Below are 22,599 nucleotides of genomic sequence, written 5' to 3' on the forward strand. Positions count from 1 at the left end.
TGTCATATTTACAGTTAGAGAAAGTTAGTGTTGATATTCATTAAACTTTATTAATGTTATATTTACAGTTAGAGAAAGCTAGTGTTAACTTTTCTTACTCTAATAATGTTGTCTTTAGAGTTACAGAAAGCTAGTGTTAACAAATCTAACTCTATTAATGTTATATTATAAGACAACTGGTGTTGACATTTATTTAACTCTATTAATGTTATATTTACAGTTATAGAAAGCTAGTGTTGACATATTTAATTCTATTAATGTCATATTTGCAGTTAGAGTAAGCTAGTGTTGACATTTCTAACTTTAATGTTGTATTTACAGTTAGAGAAAGCTATAGTGTTGACATTTATTTCACTTTATTAATGTTATATTTACAGTTATAGAAAGCTAGTGTTGACATATTTAATTCTATTAATGTAATATTTGCAGTTAGAGTAAGCTAGTGTTGACATTTCTAACTTTAATGTTGTATTTACAGTTAGAGAAAGCTATAGTGTTGACATTTATTTCACTTTATTAATGTTATATTTACAGTTATAGAAAGCTAGTGTTGACATATTTAATTCTATTAATGTCATATTTGCAGTTAGAGTAAGCTAGTGTTGACATTTCTAACTTTAATGTTGTATTTACAGTTAGAGAAAGCTATAGTGTTGACATTTATTTCACTTTAACAATTTGATCAATCTTATGAAATTTATGAGGTTGTAGCTTTATCAAAACTTTTAAAACCAATAACCATGTAGTTCATCCTTCATTTTAATGAATAATCTCGTCTTTATATTATCCTCGAATGATACATTTTTGAGGAGAATTTCGCATTGAGGCACAAAATGGTTAAACTGTGTGAAGAAAATATTGTCTATTTTGATACTGGGATCCACTCTCTTTGGATATATTTACAGTTAAAGAAAGCTAGTGTTGACATATGTAACTCTTTTTATGTTTTATTTACAGTTAGAGAAAGTTAGTGTTGATATTCATTAAACTTTATTAATGTTATATTTACAGTTAGAGAAAGCTAGTGTTAACTTATCTAACTCTAATAATGTTGTATTTACAGTTAGAGAAAGCTAGTGTTCACATATCTAACTCTATTTATGTCATATTTGCAGTTAGAGAAAGCTAGTGTTAACTTTTCTTACTCTAATAATGTTGTCTTTAGAGTTACAGAAAGCTAGTGTTAACAAATCTAACTCTATTAATGTTATATTATAAGACAACTGGTGTTGACATTTGTTTAACTCTATTAATGTTATATTTACAGTTATAGAAAGCTAGTGTTGACATATTTAATTCTATTAATGTCATATTTGCAGTTAGAGTAAGCTAGTGTTGACATTTCTAACTTTAATGTTGTATTTACAGTTAGAGAAAGCTATAGTGTTGACATTTATTTCACTTTATTAATGTTATACTGTTAGAGAAAGCTAGTGTTGACATATCTAACTCTATTAATGTTATATTTACAGTTAGAGAAAGCTAGTGTTGACTTATCTCACTCTATGTCATATTTGCTGTTAAAGTTTACAAGCTAGTGTTGACATTTCTAACTTTAATAATGTTATATTTTCAGTTAGAGAAAGCTAGGGTTGACAAATCTAACTCTTTGAATGTTTTATTTAAAGTTAGAGAAAGCTAGTGTTGACATTTATTTAACTTTATTAATGTTATATTTACAATTAGAAAAAGCTAGTGTTGTCATATCTAACTCTATTAATGTTATATTTACAGTTAGAGAAAGCTAGTGTTGACATATCTAACTCTATTGATGTTATATTTACAGTTAGAGAAAGCTAGTGTTGGCATATCTAACTCTTTTTAAGTTATATTTACAATTAGAAAAAGCTAGTGTTGACATATCTAACTCTATTAATGTTATATTTACAGTTAGAGAAAGCTAATGTTGACATATCTAACTCTATTGATGTTATATTTACAGTTAGAGAAAGCTGGTGTTGACATATCCAATTCTATTAATGTTATATTTACAATTAGAAAAAGCTAGTGTTGACATATCTAACTCTATTAATGTTATATTTACAGTTAGAGAAAGCTAATGTTGACATTTCTAACTCTTTTTAATTTACGAACTCGTTTTAATGCTCATAGGTCGGACATCAAATTAAAGAAAGACAAGCCTGTTTCTAATCATTTCAACCACGACGACCATTAAATAGACGATCTCACCCTAATCCCAATTGAGCGCATAGAAATTGACTTGACAATCTAGGGAAACCCATTGGATTGAGACATTCAATACAGCAAGACCTATAGGACTAAATATTCACCATAATTTAGGCATAGCACCCTTTGTTGTCCCGTTCAATACAACCAGCAATCGAGCAAGCAATATTGTTCATGCCCACTATAAGAGCCTTCAAAAGAAATTCCCCCATGTCTATAAGCAGAAAATGATAGTTGCATACTCAAAAAATAAGAACTTAAATGATAATATTGTTTATATAGTAAACTAAAAACAATCAGTACATAACAGATACTTTACTTCTCGCCCATTGGGCAAGTCATTTTTTCTAATTTCAGATCAGAATAAGAACAGAAGAACAATATCAAGATCCTTAATCCTAATATTTAAATAAAATGTCTGCTCCACCCTAGGCCTATACATTTGAAGAATCAAACCCTCCCTTCCCCGAAATCTATTAATGTTATATTTACAGTTAGAGAAAGCTAGTGTTGATCTATCTAATATGGCAGTTATTTATTGTGTAGATGTTGATTCTGTTCCAGTCTATACTCAATATTTTGATATTACTCTTATTCCATCAACTCTTTTCTTCTTTAATGCTCAACACATGAAAGTAGATTGGGGGTAAGTTGCTTTTCAAGCCAAAACTTCTAATACACATAAGTATTGATATCACTATCTGATATTATTCTAGATGATTGAAAGACCAATTCTGTAGGCAGCAAATGAATAAGTACCACAGAAATTGGATTAATTTTCTAAACCCATAGAAAGTCACACAATGCTATGAAAGACAAGATCTTGTTAGGACAGCTGTAAATTTAAATCTTGAGAAGTTAATTTAGTCCTTGCTAATTTTTTGCTATAAACATTATTTCAGGAGCCAAGATAATACTAAATATATTGGAAATTTCAAGAAAAAACAACATTTTATTGATGTAATAGAGACTATATATAGGGGTGCTATGAAAGGAAAGTTTATGGTGACAAGTCCTCTAGATCCTAGAGACATCTATAAATATGATCTTCTATATAAAGAAATATAGACAACTACTGCTCTGTTTAAGGATTCACCATCTGTTTGACCAATGCAACCTTAGTCTCAAAAACGGGAATCTAGTCAGTACTAGTGTTCACATGAACCTCACATGAACATGATCCTTCAAATCAATGTGCGGAATGATCTGCTTTTGCAAGTTAATGATGACTTTTTTTTTGAGACTCACATATATAGAAAAGACATACATTGATTAAGAAAGTAAAATTTTAGATTAAGGTATATTTGAAGGGATTATGTGATTTCCATGCAATTCTTAAACCATGGCCTTTAAACATTGAAACATTAGTGACAGAACACTGTTCACATCATGGATTGTATAATATATATTAGCAAGATTACAGGGTATGGCAGGAATAAAGAGTCTGAAGGTTTTGTTTAAATCTAGACATTCACTGTGCTGATAGACTTGACAAGTAATGTACAATTGATAAAATCCTTCTGTCATTCTTATTCAGAATTTAAATAGGTGGGTCAATGTAAATGTAAAACTGACATTCAAATAAATATGTGAATTATAAATTCAATCTTTTTCAAACACCCATAATCAGTTCAATTATTGGAACCATAAAGTTGTCTGTCTCAAAGCTTACTTTTTCTGTTGCCGAAAATTCTTTCCATGGAACCTTCAGATAACGATAAGAGCAAATAACAATTTGGAATGATGATTTATTTCTTGCCCTACTAACCAATAAAACAAAAGGTATAATATATATTTGATAATATTGCACTATAAGTCATAAAATATAATAAATCCATTACCCTTACATTACAAAGATAGCTTGCCAGACAAGGTAATATACACCCACTGGCAGCTTTAATTTTAAATAAAAATATTTGGCAGTACAGTAACAATCACCAGTATGAAATATTCAACCTTTCAGATATATGCTTCTTTTGAACTTTTTAAGGCGATACTAAATAATATTACTAAGTTTCATCAAAATCAATAAAGAATTAGGCCTTCTGGAGTGTTTACAGGCTAAAATTTGAATGCGGTTTTAAAAACAGGAGCAATTATATTTTCCTATTTTTCTGATTTTTGTTAGAGCTCATCTTTGGCTGATTACATACACTCATACCAAGTTTTGTCAAAATCCGTCAAGAATTGTGTCTTCTAGAGCTTTCTAGAGTGTTTATGTTCTACAAATTGAACACATTTTCAAGAACAAGGGCAATAACTCATATTAGTTATTTTTCAATTATTCTGATTTTCAATAGGGTTCATTCTTAGGTGACAACAAACACACCAAGTTTCGTCAATAACTGTCAATAATTGAACCTTCTAGAGCGTTTACGGGCTAAAAATTGAACGTGTTTAGGGCAATAACTCATACTAATTATTTTTCAATTATTCTGATTTTCAATAGGGTTCATCCATGAGTGATTACAAACAACCATACCAAATTTCGTCCAAATCAATCAAGAATTGTGCCTTATAGAGTGTTTACAAGCAATTGTGGACTGACAGCTGGACAAAGTGACGACAATATATGCCCCCCATTTCACGTGGGCATATAAAAACACTCCAACACAAAATGTATCATGTTCTATCAATAAATTAATCTATTTCTGAGTTAGATTTCAGGGAATACTTATTTCAGGACTGGTGACATGGCTATATACAGTATATTATATAACATGCAGTGTATTTTTGTGTTTGTGTCTTTTCAACTAAAATCATACTAATGACTAACTAATTTTCACACAATCAATAGACTTATCTATTGCTCTGTGACCTAGGCCAGTGCTTTCATTGAGACTCATCTCAATACACCCTAACACAACATTGAAAAAGTTTCACAGAGAATAAAATTTATATCTTGTCATGCTTTATCATAAATTCTGATGACTTATCTAATTTGGTTCAAAGTGCAAGGTAATTTCTTCTTAAAAGAATTCACTTTTGAAAATGAGGATAAAAATTCTGCAATGGTAGTTTCTGCAAATCTATCAGCATCTCTAACTATTGTATTTTAATGGGCAGATTTAAAGATAAGAAAAATACTATAAAAACTAAATATAGTAGCTGATATATATATATTTTGTTTATCAGTGGCAAGTTATGATTCTGGAGGTTCAGGTTTTACTTGTATTTTTAATTGTAGCTTCATGACAATATAATCACATAGTAAATACCATATACCACTATCACAGTAAAAATATGTCTCAAAATATTTCATTTTATAACTTGAGATAACCATAAAAGGAAACATAAAACAGCTTAGAATGACATGTCTCCTTAGGATGAAATTGGTCATTTATGTGTATAATGTAAGAAATAGTACCAAATATCAAGATAGCTTGCCAAGAAAGGTAATATACAGGTAAGAATTGTGCCTTGTAGAGTGTTTACGAGCAACTGTGGACAGACATAGATGACGGCAATATACAACCCCCCATTTCATGTAAGCATATAAAAAGGGTAGTCTGTTTGGACATTTTGATAAGACCATGTGTAAAATCTTCCCATGTAAGGAGTAATCCTTGTTTTATGAACTTCCTCAGCTGATAACTTTTTAAAGTAAGTCTGATTTGCACAATGTTTTTCACAGTACGTTCAGTTTGAGCTTTTCTAAATATTGACACACACTACCCTTTTAATTCTTGTATATGTACAGGTTTTGCATTACTTATGTTAATTCAATATATTGACTGGAATATTCTTTGGTATTATATATTATATATAAATAATCTGGTACACTGTGTATCATGTCACACTGTTGTTTCTATTTTAGGTTTAAAACTTCCACCTTCCATCATATGTAGATAGCTAAAATAATAAAAAGAAAAGAACTTAAAATTTACCTAAAGGTTCAGGTTTGCCATTTTATTTGCCAAATATTCCTTTGTCACATAGGTAAGCTAATCAATAAGTGTTCACAGCTCACAGTTGAATTTCTGCCTTCAAATCTGTATGTGAAAGTTAAAAGACCACTGTCTTTTCTTGAGACTGCCATATGTTGAAAAGACATATACATGTATACTAATAGAAATTCCTAATTCTTATACTTCTGAAGGCTATTTACACATATTCAAAACCCAAATCACCGAAAATGGCAAATCTATCCCTTTAAAATATTTTAATATAAATCAAAAGTTGAATGTGCTGTAAGTTTATTAATTTGTCTTCTTACAAACACCTGCATTAGGTACTCTTACAAATGAGCTCTTAATGCTTTTTTCCTCTCATACACAATTGACTTTTGAACAAGTGACTTTTGAGTGGCATTTAATGATTTATCATTTATATCATTGCTTGATAATGATTGAAACCATTGAAATCTGAAATAAAGTTCAAATCGATTTAAAAGAAAGACAAAATTATGGCATACCTATCTATTATTTGATCTAACCATAATCTATGTTCTAAAGCTGTAATCCAAGATTGTGGATTCTCTTTCACCCCTAATTTACACCCTAACATAGCACCTGCTACACATGCATTGGCATCAGCATCACCACCCTAAAACAATTAAATCTTAATATTACTCTACTCACATATAATTTTAAAAAAATTTATATATCATTATATATCTAGAATCTGTCCACAAATAATTTCATTCTTGATGATGATAGCACAATATATTTCAGATTTTCAGTCCTGGATTAGCCCATGTACGTCAGAGTATGATGTTTGTTTCTTCAGCACCTCACCTAAACAGTATACATAACATAGCTTAAATTCTTAAACCTTATTTACCTCCATTACAATATCAGTTATTGCTTGACGAAAGTTCCTCTGTTTCAAGGCCCAAAATCCAGCTCCCATAGCTTTATATGTGTGATTGGCTAAGCCTGCTTCTGTAAGCTTTAATTCTTTCAAGGATGTAGCTTTCATATATTGTCGTAATTCTTTAATCTGTAAATGAAGACAAATTTAGTGAATACAATGAGTGATTTCATGTTATAATTTAATATAGCTTGCCAGGCAAGGCAGCTTTGATTTTAAATAAAAACATTTGTCAGTACAGTAACAATTATCAGTATGAAATATTCAACTTCCAGACATAAACTTCTTTTGAACTTTTTAAGGCGATACTGAATAATATGACCAAGTTTCATCAAATTCCATCAAGAACTGTGCCTTCTGGAGTGTTTATGTGCTAAAAATTGAACGTGTTTTCAAGAACAAGGGCAATAACTCATACTAAATATTTTTCGATTTTTCTGATTTTCAATAAAGTTTATCCTTTGGTGATAACAATCACTCATGCTAAGTTTCGTCAAAATCTGTCAAGAACTGTGCCTCCTGGAGTGTTCACGAGCTAAAAATTAAACGCGTTTTCAAGATCAAGGGCAATAACTCATACTAAATATTTTTCGATTTTTCTGATTTTCAATAGAGTTTATCCTTGGGTGATAACAAACACTTATGCCAAGTTTCGTCAAAATCTGTCAAGAACTGTGCCTTCTGGAGTGTTTATGTGCTAAAAATTGAACGTGTTTTCAAGAACAAAGGCAATAACTCATACTAAATTTTTTTCGATTTTTCTGATTTTCAATAAAGTTTATCCTTTGGTGATAACAATCACTCATGCTAAGTTTCGTCAAAATCTGTCAAGAACTGTGCCTCCTGGAGTGTTCACGAGCTAAAAATTAAACGCGTTTTCAAGATCAAGGGCAATAACTCATACTAAATATTTTTCGATTTTTCTGATTTTCAATAGAGTTTATCCTTGGGTGATTACAAACACTTATGCCAAGTTTCGTCAAAATCCGTCACGAAATTGTGCCTTCTATAGTGTTTACGAGCTAAAAATTGAAAACGTTTCCAAGAACAAAGGCAATAACTCATACTAAACATTTTTTCAATTCTTCTGATTTTCAATAGGGTTCATCCTTGGGTGATTATGAACACTCACACCAAATATCGTCAAAATCCATCAAGAATTGTGTCTTGTAGAGAGTTTACGAGCAATTGTGGACGGACCGACCGATGGACATGAGTGACGGCAATATACGCCCCCCTCCATTTCATGTGGGCATATAAAAAGTAATTTATCTTGTGAAAACATTGATTGTAAACAGTCTTAGTTAAGATACAAGTATAATGGAAGTATAATAATATTATCATGTTCTTGTAATGTATGATAAGCAATCTATAATAATGATGACGGATACAATATCTAAACAAACCTCTTGATATGAACAATTAGTCATACACCTGGAGGCATATTGATAAGAATTTTCTATAATACTGTCAATATCTAATTCTCCTTTCTTAGTTTGATATTTCTCATCATTCTGTAATAATACTGCAATTGTTGTTGTCACGGCAACACATGATGCTATACATCTATCAAAATAAAATTATCCTTAATTTAACCCTGGTGAGTATAGTATAAAGTACATAGTAGGAGCTTACTAAGCTCAGTAATAGTAGCTTAGTAATATCATTACGTCAAGCACTAAATTCAATATTGAAAGATAGCTTGCGTTGCAAGGTAACATACGCCCACTGGCAGCTGTCAGAAATAATAAAACAGTCTTTAGTGACTAAAGTATGAATTTTCTCACATTGAAGAAATTATTCATGCTGAATAATTCCACAAATTTTTTTTAAAATTAATATCAATAACCCAAATACAACAAACAATTAAATTACACAGCTCTTATCAAGGGCAAAAAACAACTTTTGACGGGTGTTTACAAAGTCAAGGGCAATAACTCAAAAAATGTTCATCAAAAATATCTCTTGTTAGTTGTCCGAGATCTTATCAATTCCAATGATCACACCAAGTTTCATCAGAATCGGTTGAAAACTGTAGCTTCTATTGTGCTCACAAACAAATTTTCACGCTTTTTGCGTAAGTTAATGGCATTAACTCAAAAAAATTTCATCGAAAATGCGTCAAGTTAGAACTTGTCCGAGATCTTATCAATTTCAATGATCACACCAAGTTTCATCAGAATCGGTTGAAAACTGTAGCTTCTATTGTGCTCACAAACAAATTTTGACGCTTTTTACAAAGTCAAGGGCAATAACTCGAAAACTGTTCATCAAAATTGCATCAAGTTAGAACTTGTCCGAGATCTTATCAATTCCAATGATCAGAACAAGTTTCATCAGAATCGGTTGAAAACTGTAGCATCAATCCTGCTCACAAACTATTTTTAGCAAATTTCGACACATTTTAACAAAGTCAAGGGCAATAACTCAAAAACCGTTCATCAAAAATGTGTCAAGTTAGAATTTGTCCGAGATCTGATCAATTCCAATGATCACACCAAGTTTCATCAGAATCGGTTGAAAACTGTAGCTTCAATCCTGCTCACGAACTATTTTTAACAAATTTCGACGCGTTTTAACAAAGTCAAGGGCAATAACTCAAAAACCGTTCATCGAAAATGCGTCAAGTTAGAACCTGTCCGAGATCTTATCAATTCTAATGATCACACCAAGTTTCATCAGAATCGGTTGAAAACTGTAGCTTCAATCCTGCTCACGAACTATTTTTAACAAATTTCAAGGATTTCTAAGTCAAGGGCAATATCTCAAAAACCGTTCATCAAAAATATGTCAAATTCGAACTTGACCGAGATCTTATCAATCTAAAGCATCACACCAAGTTTTATCAAAATCAGATAAAAACTGTAGTCTCTATAGTGCTCACAAGAAATGTTGACGGACACAGGGGCGACGACAATATACGACCACATATTCATGTGGGCGTATAAAAAATGAAACACATAAATGTGGTGTGTCCATTCAGACATGTCAGCTAAATGATTCAAATGCTCTGAGTAAATTGAAATGAAATGATGCACCCAACTGGCTGATGAAGATGCGCAAAGTCCTGCAGTATGCAACTTTTTCCAGGACAGCGGCATTGACCAAAATGTCGAGAGATTTTCAACGTACACAACCCTGTAGCACTAAGGACTAGGTTTATTGTCCCATTGATGACTAGATGCTTTTTCCATGTCAGTCCCTTTAACCTGCATCAATGACAAAGGGAAAAGAGGGTTGAAAAATCTGGAGATATTATCTTGACCTATCCTCGGATCGAACCCTGGACTTTCAGGTTAGTGAGCAAGCGTTTAACTCATTATACCACCGCGGTTCCCTCTGAGTTAAGTGAGCCAAGATATTTCACTTACTTGGGATGGGCATGTGTTATAGAGCATGTTTCCATGGTATATTTGATAACTTTTCCCAAGGCATTATAATGATGTATTCCCATTACACAACATCTAGTTAGAGCACTATTAGTAACACATGTATGTTCAGATTTCCTCCATATAATTTCTGCTGCCTGAAAATAATAATTACTTTATTTCCACCAAAAGCTTCACAATATTTAATTTGAAAAAAATCTGTAGGCATAAATAATCAGTGTGATTGAACCTTGGGACATTTAGGCTCACTGAGTCACTGCTGTTCCAGTGTGATTGAACCTTGGGACATTTAGGCTCACTGAGTCACTGCTGTTCCAGTGTGATTGAACCTTGGGACATTTAGGCTCACTGAGTCACTGCTGTTCCAGTGTGATTGAACCTTGGGACATTTAGTCTCACTGAGTCACTGCTGTTCCAGTGCGATTGAACCTTGGAACATTTAGTCTCACTGAGTCACTGCTGCTCCAGTGTAGATGTAATAAAATTTAATAATGTTTAAATGTTTGAGACTGAAAATCATAATTTAAACAATTAAGCTTAGGTTTAATATACAAACAATAGTTGCGCGTAAAATATTCTTGTAAGTAAATATAACATTAATTTTCAAGATGTTAAAATTATGACAACTATAATCAGGGTCTGGCACATGAAAAGTGGAAGTAGATCTAAAATATTGTCAATATCGATACACACAGATCGTTATCAATATATTATTTCTGAGTCTCCCATATTGCAATTTATCGATTATTTCCGACAGCCCTATCCATGTGTGTAGTGACAGAATAATTGAAAAAAGACAAAATGATTGTATTATTGCAATTTAGTGTGGGAAAATTTGTCTGCATTCCCTTCATAATAGCTAATTATAATAGCTAATCATAAGAACATAATTATAGTGTAAGCTTATTTATGAATAATTGAAAATAAGGAAACTGATGAAACCAACTCACACCTTTAAAGGTTCTTCTGAGAACTGTGGATGATTAATAACATTTTTATTCACATGACACAAACCATAACCAATATCATCTCCTAACTCTAGGAACCCATGTTCAGACCAGTCCATTAATCTTTTAGCTATATCATCTGGAACAATCTAAATAAAATGTCAAAATATGGAAAAAAATCAAATTAGCGTGCAGTTGGTAATAGGAATTTGTTTATCATTATAAACTTATTCAGTCTTTACGAGGCCCAACACAAAAACTAGTTTAATCTGCTTATTTAACAATTAGTTCACTCCTTTTTTATATGCCCACATCTCTCTATGTGGACGTATATTGTCGGCACCGCTGTCCGTCCGTCCATCAACATTTGCTTATAAACGCTCTTAAAACTAGATTTATCGATGGAATCAAATGAAAATTTGGTATGTGTATACATATTAATAAAACGAAGATCAAGTTATTTGAGCTCGAATTTGAGCTATTTTCGACTGTTAGAAGCAGAGTTATTGACCTTGCCCCAAAATCTTGATTATGCTATTACTCTCTTAGTTTTCAACCGATTTTGATGAAACTTAAAATGGATGTTATTGGACCTAAATCGAAAGGTTTGAGAAAGTTTAGTTTACTTCTGATTAAATTCAAGGCTTTTTCAAGATTTAAGCCTCTTACGTCAGTTTTGAGGAGTTATCGCCCTTTCCACTCAATACAGTAAGTGCTTCTATCAACATCAATTGCTCGTAAACGCTCTAAAAACTAGATTTTTTGATGGAATAAAATGAAATTCGGTATGTGTATTCATATTCATAAAACGAAGATCAAGTTCGAATTTGAGCTATTTTCGACAGTTAGAAGCAGAGTTATTGCCCTTGCCCCAAAATCTTGAATATGCTATTACTCTCTTAGTTTTCAACCGATTTTGAAGAAACTTAAAATGGATGTTTTCGTTTTTACCGTGAAGGGCGTATTTGGCTGTGGTCCACTATCTTTTAATTAACCCTTTTATTTTGTTTTAGTAGATACATAGATGTAAAATGCATATTTTAGAAATATATTCAGGTATAATTTACAACATATTTTATCATGAAAATTTTGCATACTGCCTTATAAGTGTAACCACGTTAAAAGGCTTACATCTCCACAATTTTGAACCAATGATTGAATAAGTATTATCATGTGATCACTTTCTTCGGTCCAATCATTCACTTTCCATTTCCTTCTATGAGCATCATCAATCAATTTCTTGTGAACCAGTTCCAGTTTCGAAGCTACAGAACCATATGTCTGAAAAGGAGCAAAAAGCTCTGAACTGATGTGTAAAAGTAGGACACAGCAATGAAATATCATAGATAAGCTTACATTTACATTGGCGTCATGTTTTCCAAATGGGAATGGTAGGTCCTGTTGGCTAAAAGCTGTACAACAAAAAAACATATGTGACCTAGCACTTAGTGTCACATAGCAAGAGTGATTAAAAGTAAACTGAATACTTTTTTAGCCTGTTCTTTAGACATATTTTCTGTTAATAATCCAACAGCATCACCAACACAATGTCCATAAATAAGACCAAAAATTTTATCATAAACTTGACATGCTTCTTTCCTTGCCACCTATAATATAAATACATACAAGGGAAATCAGACACCTTATCCGCTGATCAATATCAGCATGGCATATTGTTATCAATAATATTATTACATGTATTGTAGTGAAACCAGTCACCCAGTATCAATGCAGTAGCCTACTAGACCACTTAACTAAAAGTAAAACAGATCAATACATATTAAAGTACCTGATACGGATGTCTTCTCCTTAATTTCTTGGCTATAGGAGAATCATACTTCGCGCGTAACACTTCCCGACCTCTAAAAGTAGCCATTTTTCGAGCATCTATTCATTTATATACAAGCCGTTGCAAGTTAATAGGAGAGCCTTACGTTAACTGACTTAATGTCAATTTCACATCTGTACCGACCTGCCTTTAATTCACACCCTCGGCTACACATAATTTTCCAATTAAATTGTTGAAAACGAAAATTCATTCACAAAACGATGGTTAAATAAAAACCACCAATATAAATTTAGTAATTACGGCTCGTAATCGGATTTTATACGAAATGTGGACGTATATTGCCGTCGCCCCTGTCCGTCGGTCCGTTGGTCCGATCATTCATATTTTTAAAAATTTGGTGGTATTTCTCAGCATAAATAACTGGCAGTAAATATATATATATCAATGAATTCAAACTATTAAAATTTCTTTAATATAAGAAAATTCATACGTTAGTCAGTATAGACAGTTTTATCATTTCTGACAGCTGTCAGTGGGCGTATTTTACTTTGCCTGGCAAGCTATCTTTGGCAAATGTTTTCAATATATTAGAATATGCCTTCTGAGCATTGTAATAAAACGATAGTTGCATTTACAAGGTGTGCCTAGGGAACATAGTACTAGGCCTAGTACTAGTAGTACGTAACTTGTAGGCTACAACGTACAGACAAGTAACCTAATTTCGTGGAAACCTATTATTCGTGGATTTCCGGAAATGTTTAATAATGTACATGAGCGACCTCCGCATTAGTTTGTTGTGATAAACATGGGTTTTCTGTACAATATCAGCTAGTAGAATGAATCCAGTAGTTTCAAGCAAGGTAAAATGTATTAATTTGACAAATACAAAATGGTGGATTTCAGTTATTACCAAACGTCACCATTTTTTATCGGCCGAATTTCCTTATAATCCCAAGCTGTAATCGGAATTCAGTCGTGTCGTCTACTAGTATGTAGTCCAACGAATGAAGTCAAAGATCATATAGCGGATTCCGTGTCAGCAGAAAATTTCTATGGAACACAAAGTGGACCATATTCTTATGTTGTTTCAGTGACTTTTAGCAATAAATCACGCTACGTATCTTATTTTGTCAGTCACTATTTTTTTTTAAATCGTGGTTCTTTGAAGGAATTGTCACTAGTTATAATGAATTGATATTAAAGATAAATACTAAGAGAAGTTAATTATACCACCCGGTATCCATACAGCGTGTTTTCCTAGACTTATTTATAGATCAAACATTGTACACGAAAATAGGTGAGTTGGTTGCTCATGAAATATGGGTCAAAGTGAAGGATTCATAAAGAAAATCGAAATAAACCAATTTTGATTATTTTGTAGAATATCTGAGGAAACATCTAAGACATAAAAAAAAAATTCGTTTTTTTAACTTTGACGAAATTCGGTGTTGAATCCTTATATCCACGAAAATAGGTTACACCACTGTATAGTCCGAAACATCTGCCACTATTTCAACCCCTGATAGCTATTTTGAAAGTTGTCGGCTAGAGTAGAATCAGAAAAAGTAAGTCAGGGAACATAATGTTATAATATTACTGAACAACGTATAGTCCGAAACAGACAACTTACTGTCAACATAGCTATCAGGGATTTAGGGGCAAATGCTTCAGTCTACACAACGTAGAACTATAATAGCACACTATTACTTAGCTACATAATAACTTAGGCTATTACTGATACCAACCTTCACAACTCAACCTTCTGATTTCATCAGAGCCCTATAAAAAAGTCTTTCTATCGAAGGTTCCTATTATATATTAGCTGTGGGCCTACTCACTATATAATCAAATCGCTGTATTCCATGATACATGAAAAGTGCATATTGCTCTCAAGGTATTATATATAGACACAGATTAATAGCTTGACATTGTCAAGATGACTGGTAGCCTACACCCCCTTCCGACTTACATCCCGTCTAGTCTTCTGGGGCAGCCGCGAGGTATTAAAGGGACAGCTAGTTTGCAAAATTTTCATCATCAAAAACGTTGTAAATTATACCGTAAAATATTTCTAAATAATGCTATTTACAATTGTAATATATTATGAACAAAATAACCTCAGCTAATATTGAATCCTAGTTCATATGTCGATCTTCTGATGTGCCGAAATCAATACGTTCGTTTGGCACATGAAAAGTTCGTCGCTTGAATCCATTTGGCTCGACAGTTTACTGTGATTAATAATTTTGGGTATCCTGGATCGAGTAGAACGTCGTAAGCGCGACGTGGTTTCATACGTCGAACTTTTTGTCTGTCAAATTTTAATAATAAATTAAGCTAATGATATTACAATGATATGATAATAAGGGATTTCCCCAATAATGTCTCACAGCGCCTGCGTTTTAAGCCATTTGACCTTAAAAGTTCAACCAGCACGATGGTTGAAAAAATAGTCACAAATTGATTTACATTGGTAAGTTTTTTCAGGATGAAAATCGTTGCATTTTTACATATGGTTTAATACAATGACCTTTATAGTGTGTGAAGGACATTTACTGACATGAAACCTAATGTGTAAATTTGTCGTTTAGCCTATTCCAGCGATGTTTTTTATCGTCACCTCTCTATATAACAATCCAAATCACTATCGCCAACTTGATACACCTATTTTTATGGAAACTGCGCGAGAAATAAACAATATTCTACAAAATTTGGTAAAAAAGAAATTTATTTCAGAAAAGCAATATGACTACCTTTCCACGTCCACTGAGCCTCGCCAACGACACATTTACACGCTTCCGAAAATTCATAAAAATCCCGAAACTGAGTGGTCCGTTGCCAACAAAATTCCTAAAGGTAGACCAATCATTTCTGATTGTTCTAGCGAATCATATCGAGTTTCAGAATACATAGATTACTTTTTACTGCCACTAGCATGCCAACACCCTTTTTATCTGAAAGACACAACCGATTTTGTTGAAAAAATCAAGAAATTGGACATTCCCGAAAACGCGTATTTCATTTCTTTGGACGTAACCAGTATGTATACCAACATTGACAACAATGTTGGTCTTGACGCCGTCCGTAAGGCATTTGTTCGATATCCATGTTCTGATCGACCTGATACAGAGATTTTAGATTTACTTAAACTATGTTTAACGCGCAATGAGCAAACGATTTGCCCCTAGTTATGCGAATATATTTATGGCCGTTTAAACCTTTATTTTATGGCCGGTTTCTTGACGATATTTTTATCATTTGGTCCGATACTCTAGAACATTTCTGGAAATATTTCGAAATTTTAAACAACCACCACCCTTCTGTGAAATTGACAGCAAATATCAGCGAAAACAGCATGGATTTTGTGGACACCACGGTGTTCAAAGGCAACAACTTTCTTTCTTCTAAAAAATTAGACATTAAAGTATTTTTTAAGGAAACTGATACCCACCAACTTTTATACAAAAGCTCGTTCCACCCGAAGCACACATTTTCTGGAATAATTAAATCTCAAATTCTAAGATTTCATAGAATTTGCACCCAGCAGGCTGATTTTGAATCCGCCTGTAAACTAGTTTTTGACAAATTAAGGGAGAGGGGTTATTCCAAAAGGTTTCTTCGAAAAATTAAGAATGACACGCTTTCAGACATTTTGAGAAAAGAAGACCCCCCTCCACCTTTTATTGGATTCGGTTCATTTCCCTGTGGAGGTCCTACTTGTCGCACATGCAAACACATACATGTTACCCATTTTTTCAAAAATAACAAGAACGGAAAATTGTTTGCGATGAATAACCTAATTTCTTGCGGAGATCAAAATATCATATACCCCATTTCTTGTAAAAAAATGCGATGTACAATATGTTGGCGAGACTCAAAATGCGCTTCGAACGCGATTCAATGGCCATCGCTATGATATATATAGTGCATGGCAAGGATAGACCAATTGCGAATCACTTCAACCTTCCCGATCATTCCATTGATGACCTTCTCATCATGCCTATAGAAACAGTTTCTACATCACCTTGAATGAAACCTAAGCTAAGAAGTCTACAACGCGAAAGTTATTGGATCGATCAACTGCAGACTGTGAGGCCAAATGGACTCAACATTCAACATGATAACCAGATAATACCCTTTATAACGACATTTGATTCTACAGCTACCAAAGCCTCCATAATAGTCAAACGCCATTACTCGGAACTTCAGAACAAATTTCCCCATGTATACACAAAACGTTTGGTTGTAGCTTACAAAAGAAATCAAAATCTTAGCAATTTCCTCTTTCACGGTAGACTTGAACCATTGAACAATGTCCATTCATCCTACGAGCATAGATTTGTTAATATAAATGTATCATGTTCTATCAATAAATTAATCTATTTCTGAGTTAGATTTCAGGGAATACTTATTTCAGGACTGGTGACATGGCTATATAAAGTATATTATATAACATGCAGTGTATTTTTGTGTTTGTGTCTTTTCAACTAAAATCATACTAATGACTAACTAATTTTTACATAATCAATAGACTTATCTATTGCTCTGTGACCTAGGCCAGTGCTTTCATTGAGACTCGTCTCAATACACCCTAACACTAATATAGGTCTAAGACCAGGCAAGGCAGTGGCAATGAATTGAGTGTCAGTGGACATAATGAATTCAATATTTAGTTATTCCCTCCTCTCCTACGCATATACCGGTACCAGAACCAAAACCTGTGTGCACCAATCAGTAAACATGTTATATTAAAGCCAATTATTCCAGATAATCGAATTTTATGAATTTACGAAAATACCCCTCCCCTTCCTCTTGGTTTGTTGCATATTTTGTATTTTAGTATCCTGTAATATTTCATTATTATAGTGATGAAGATTTGAGCCAAGAAGAATTGTTTGACTTTGATGACGATGTTGTTGACGAATCAGGCGCCGTTAGTGATGAGGTTAACTATGAGTCTGAACAAGTTGTCCGAAAAAATTCTTCTAAGAAAGGAGAAAGGGGCAGTGGAGAGAAGAAATGATCAACGATCTTATAGATGTCATTGTTAGCAATGAAGTTTTAAAGAGAAGTCTTATTTTTATAAATAACAAGAACAAAAAGAACAGCGATATCTATTCTAAAGTAATCAAAGAATTAAAATTTAGAAATTTAAGCTTTAATTTTTCTATCCCACAAGTGCCAACAAATTCAAGAAATGTATATCTATGTGTAAATCAGCCGCAATGACCATCAAGACTGCCGTGGAATTTCAAGATTTCAAGATGAGAAATGCTATGGGAATTGGTTTAAAGTATTATATTCTGTTGTTAAGACCAAAGATTCGTGTAGACCAGATTTAGCAGTTGAGCCAGGTTCTCAACCAATGGAACAATCTGAGGACAAGGAAACTGATCAAGCAACTTCTGATGATTCCATAATAGATGAGACAAGTCAACCTATTATTCTTGATGACAAAGGTCCCGAGAGTCAACAGTTTGTTCCAACCCGAGGAAAAATACGCAAGGCTAGTAGATCTGAGTCGAATCAGGAAATTATAAGCATGATGCAAAAGATAATTGATAAGGATCCCAGCACAGATTTGATAAATTTCATGAAAAAAGATTTAGAGAAGTCTAGAGAGCATGAACTAAAGCTTTTCGCAATGCTATGTAATACTTCCGGAGCAATGCAACCGCATTCATCAGCACCCATACCTAACCATCCAACTGAGATGTTCCCTGGTAGATCTCGTGGTAACATACAGCATCGCCAATCTCACCCTTCCTTTGAACCAGGTCCCTCGACTTCTGGTTCATACATTGCTAGGGATCAGTCTAATATTTTCCAACGCATGAGGTACAATATGTTTGAAGAAGATGAAGATGGTGAGGAAAAAACATACCAAACACTTTGAAACGTTTTATTTTTATTATTATTACAAAAAAGCATTATGATTTTCTTTCCGTTATTTTAAAAATTACATTGAACAAGATGTGTTCTACAAACTCTGTACTTTTTGTTAAACTGTTCAAAAAATCAAACTGTTTACATATTTTGTTTCTCATTCCACAGTTTATCTTCTAGTGCACTACGGATACGATTTGTGGAAGGCTTATCATTTTGGATATTTCTGCAATGTGTCATATTTAAAAAAGCTCTTATTTCACTACTTGGTCTTCGTTGATGAGTTTCAGGATCCAGTGTCAAGTCAAGTTTTGCACACACAGTTTCACAGCGTTCAATGCATATATTGTGAAGTATCATGCAGGCCAAAGTAACATATTTCACTTGTTGAGGACGACATTCACTCTTACGCAATAACACTCGCCACCTGCCCTTGAGTTGACCATATGCACCTTTAGTGACCATCCTAGCCCTAATAAGCCGATAATTGAAATAGTGTTGGCTTTTCGTTAGGACAGCATTGGTATACGGCTTCATGAGCCATTCTTCTGATGGGGATGCCGAATCTCCAACATTGGTTTAATCTTTACACCGGATACATCAGCACTGATATCAGGGATATAATTTTTCTCTGTAATATCTGTCCATAAGGATGTAGACTGGAAAATTATAGCATCGTGGGAATTACCAGGAAAGCCACATAACTCCAAATAAATCTGTAATGAGAGTCCACCATTGTCATCAAAATAATAGAATAGATCTACAAGATAAACAAAAAAAAAATATAATAGAAATTTTTGAAATTGTGATAATCTTTCCGTGCTTCTGCTCCACCTGCAGGACATTTAATAGGGATGTGGCAGCCGTCAATAGCTGCCCATGTGTAGGGAAATTGCCACATGCTTTCCATTTCAACCATCTTATTCCTGAAATCATCTTCAGATTTAGGCATATATTTCAATATAAATTCTTCCCACATGCACTCGACAATTATTTGTGTCACTTCTTTGATTATTCCACAAATCGTAGATACTCCAAGAACAGTTTCTACATCACCTAGCATGAAACCTAAGCTTAGACGTCTACAATGCGAAAGTTATTGGATCGATCAACTGCAGACTGTGAGGCCAAATGGACTCAACATGATAACCAGATAATACCCTTTATAACGACATTTGATTCTACAGCTACCAAAGCCTCCATAATAGTCAAACGCCATTACTCGGAACTTCAGAACAAATTTCCCCATGTATACACAAAACGTTTGGTTGTAGCTTACAAAAGAAATCTTGAACCATTGAACAATGTCCATTCATCCCAGGAGCATAGATTTATTAATATAAATGTATCATGTTCTATCAATAAATTAATCTATTTCTGAGTTAGATTTCAGGGAATACTTATTTCAGGACTGGTGCCATGGCTATATACAGTATATTATGTAACATGCAGTATTTTTGTGTTTGTGTCTTTTCAACTAAAATCATACTAATGACTAACTAATTTTCACATAATCAATAGACTTATCTATTGCTCTGTGACCTAGGCCAGTGCTTTCATTGAGACTCGTCTCAATACACCCTAACACCGGTCATTTCAGACATTGTATAAAAGTAATCCCCTCGTGCAAGTTGATACAAACAAACAGCCAATCTTTTTTCTGCAGAAATCGGCTCCTCGATCTTTCTACCGTCTATTTATACTATTATCACCAGTCGTATAAAAATACTGTTTAACAGAAGTATGAGGTTAGTAATGATACAGATATTGATAGTGTTTGATTGAAGTATGTAGTCAAGGTTAGTAATGATACAGATATCGATAGAGTCTGACTGTAGTATGTAGTCAAGGTCAGTAATGATACAAATATTGATAGTGATTGACTGTAGTATGTAGTGGAGGTCAGATTACATGCTACAGTCAGACACTACCAATATCATTACTGTATCATTACTGACCTTGACAACATACTACAGTCATACACTATCAATAATATATGTATCATTACTAAACTATACTACAGTCAGACACTATCAATATCTGTATCATTACTGACCTCTACTACTTAATACAGTCAAACACTATCAATATATGTATCATTACTGACCTCGACTACATACTATAATCAAACACTATCAATATCTGTACCGCTACTTCCCTCTACTACAAACTACAGTCAAACAATGTCAATATCTGTATCATTACTGACCTTGTCTACATACTACAGTCAGACACTATCAATATCTGTATCATTACTAACCTTGACTACATACTACAGTCAGACACTATCAATATCTGTTCCATTACTAAACTATACTACAGTCAAACACTATCAATATCTGTATCATTACTGACCTCTACTACATACTACAGTCAAACACTATCAATATCTGTTCCATTACTAGACTATACTATAGTCAAACACTATCAATATCTATATCATTACCGACCTCGACTACAAACTACAGTCAAACACTATCAATATCTGTACCGCTACTTCCCTCTACTACAAACTACAGTCAAACAATGCCAATATCTGTATCATAACTGACCTCTACTACTTACTACAGTCAAACACTATCAATGAAATGAAATGAATGGAGTTTTACGTCCTACTTTTCTGCACCATGTGGGCTAATGAAGACGGGCAACGCCATGTAGGGTGCGATGAGGGAAATTTTGCCAGGACAGCGGCATTAGCCTGCTCTTTTTCGATTTCCAACTGTCGAAGGTACTTTAACGTGCATAGCCTGTGGCACACGGGCCTCGGTGTATTGTCCCATCCGATCGACTAGACGCCTTTTCCATGTCAGCCCCTCTTACCTGCATCACTGACAGGGGAAACACTATCAATATCTGTATCATTAGTAAACTATACTACAGTCAAACACTATCAATATATGTATCATTACTGACCTCTACTACTTACTACAGTCAAACATTATCAATATCTGTACCGCTATCTCCCTCTACTACAAACTACAGTCTAACACTGTCAATATCTGTATCATTACTGCAGACATCTTCTGTATACTAGTTTCAAACACGGATAATTCACATGTGATTTTGAAGGCCCAAATTTTTACGGTGACCTGTGAACACTATTATCGATTGGCTTAGCTAAAACAATCCCGTTTCTGAGACTTAAGTATGATTGGTCAAAAAATTGGCGTAACTGTCCCTTTTAAAAAATTATTTGTCCTGGTCGCAAAAAAATTGTTCTATGCTGCATGAATCGAGTTGAAAAGTGAGCCATGTTTCCACTTTCTTGAGAACTTTAAGAAGTTTTTACAATTTTCACATAATTTATTTGTTTGTTGCGAAGTTCATTTTAATTTTGGACACTAAGAAAAATAAAAACAACATTGTGTTGGTGAAGGCAAGTTTCTGGACGACAAATTGGAAGCGATTTGAATGAAAGACTAACAAATCAGTTTTTTAGTCACATGATAGCGGACGGGTCCTTTTTAAAGTGACCAAGTTTGACAATTTGTGGATCATGGATTATTGTGTCACAAAATATTGTGGAGCGAACGGACCCAGGGCGAACGAACTAGGGGCAAACATGAAAAAGACCGAATATGTATAG

General features: G+C 33.5%; 3 protein-coding genes across 3 annotated transcripts; 2 read left to right on the plus strand and 1 right to left on the minus strand.

The window, feature by feature from the left end:
• Positions 1-2,666: 2,666 nt before the first annotated feature.
• Positions 2,667-3,785, plus strand: LOTGIDRAFT_213402 (hypothetical protein; the record flags this gene model as incomplete). The annotated part of the gene is made up of 2 exons (XM_009051662.1): positions 2,667-2,833; positions 3,090-3,785. The coding sequence occupies 2 exons, from the start codon at positions 2,667-2,669 to the stop codon at positions 3,253-3,255; spliced, it is 333 nt and encodes a 110-aa protein (XP_009049910.1). The 3' UTR covers positions 3,256-3,785.
• A 2,639-nt stretch (positions 3,786-6,424) lies between these two features.
• LOTGIDRAFT_158508 (hypothetical protein) lies at positions 6,425-13,211 on the minus strand (the record flags this gene model as incomplete). Its single annotated transcript, XM_009051663.1, has 9 exons — positions 6,425-6,551; positions 6,602-6,732; positions 6,970-7,128; positions 8,406-8,565; positions 10,371-10,525; positions 11,341-11,484; positions 12,467-12,616; positions 12,823-12,942; positions 13,125-13,211. 9 exons carry the CDS (start codon positions 13,209-13,211, stop codon positions 6,425-6,427), a joined length of 1,233 nt encoding a protein of 410 aa, XP_009049911.1.
• Positions 13,212-13,718: 507 nt separating this feature from the next.
• LOTGIDRAFT_158509 (hypothetical protein) lies at positions 13,719-19,020 on the plus strand (the record flags this gene model as incomplete). Its single annotated transcript, XM_009051664.1, has 3 exons — positions 13,719-13,762; positions 17,991-18,069; positions 18,439-19,020. 3 exons carry the CDS (start codon positions 13,719-13,721, stop codon positions 19,018-19,020), a joined length of 705 nt encoding a protein of 234 aa, XP_009049912.1.
• Positions 19,021-22,599: the final 3,579 nt, after the last annotated feature.

This window comes from Lottia gigantea (assembly GCF_000327385.1).
Source record: "Lottia gigantea unplaced genomic scaffold LOTGIsca_17, whole genome shotgun sequence".
NCBI lineage: Eukaryota > Metazoa > Mollusca > Gastropoda > Lottiidae > Lottia > Lottia gigantea.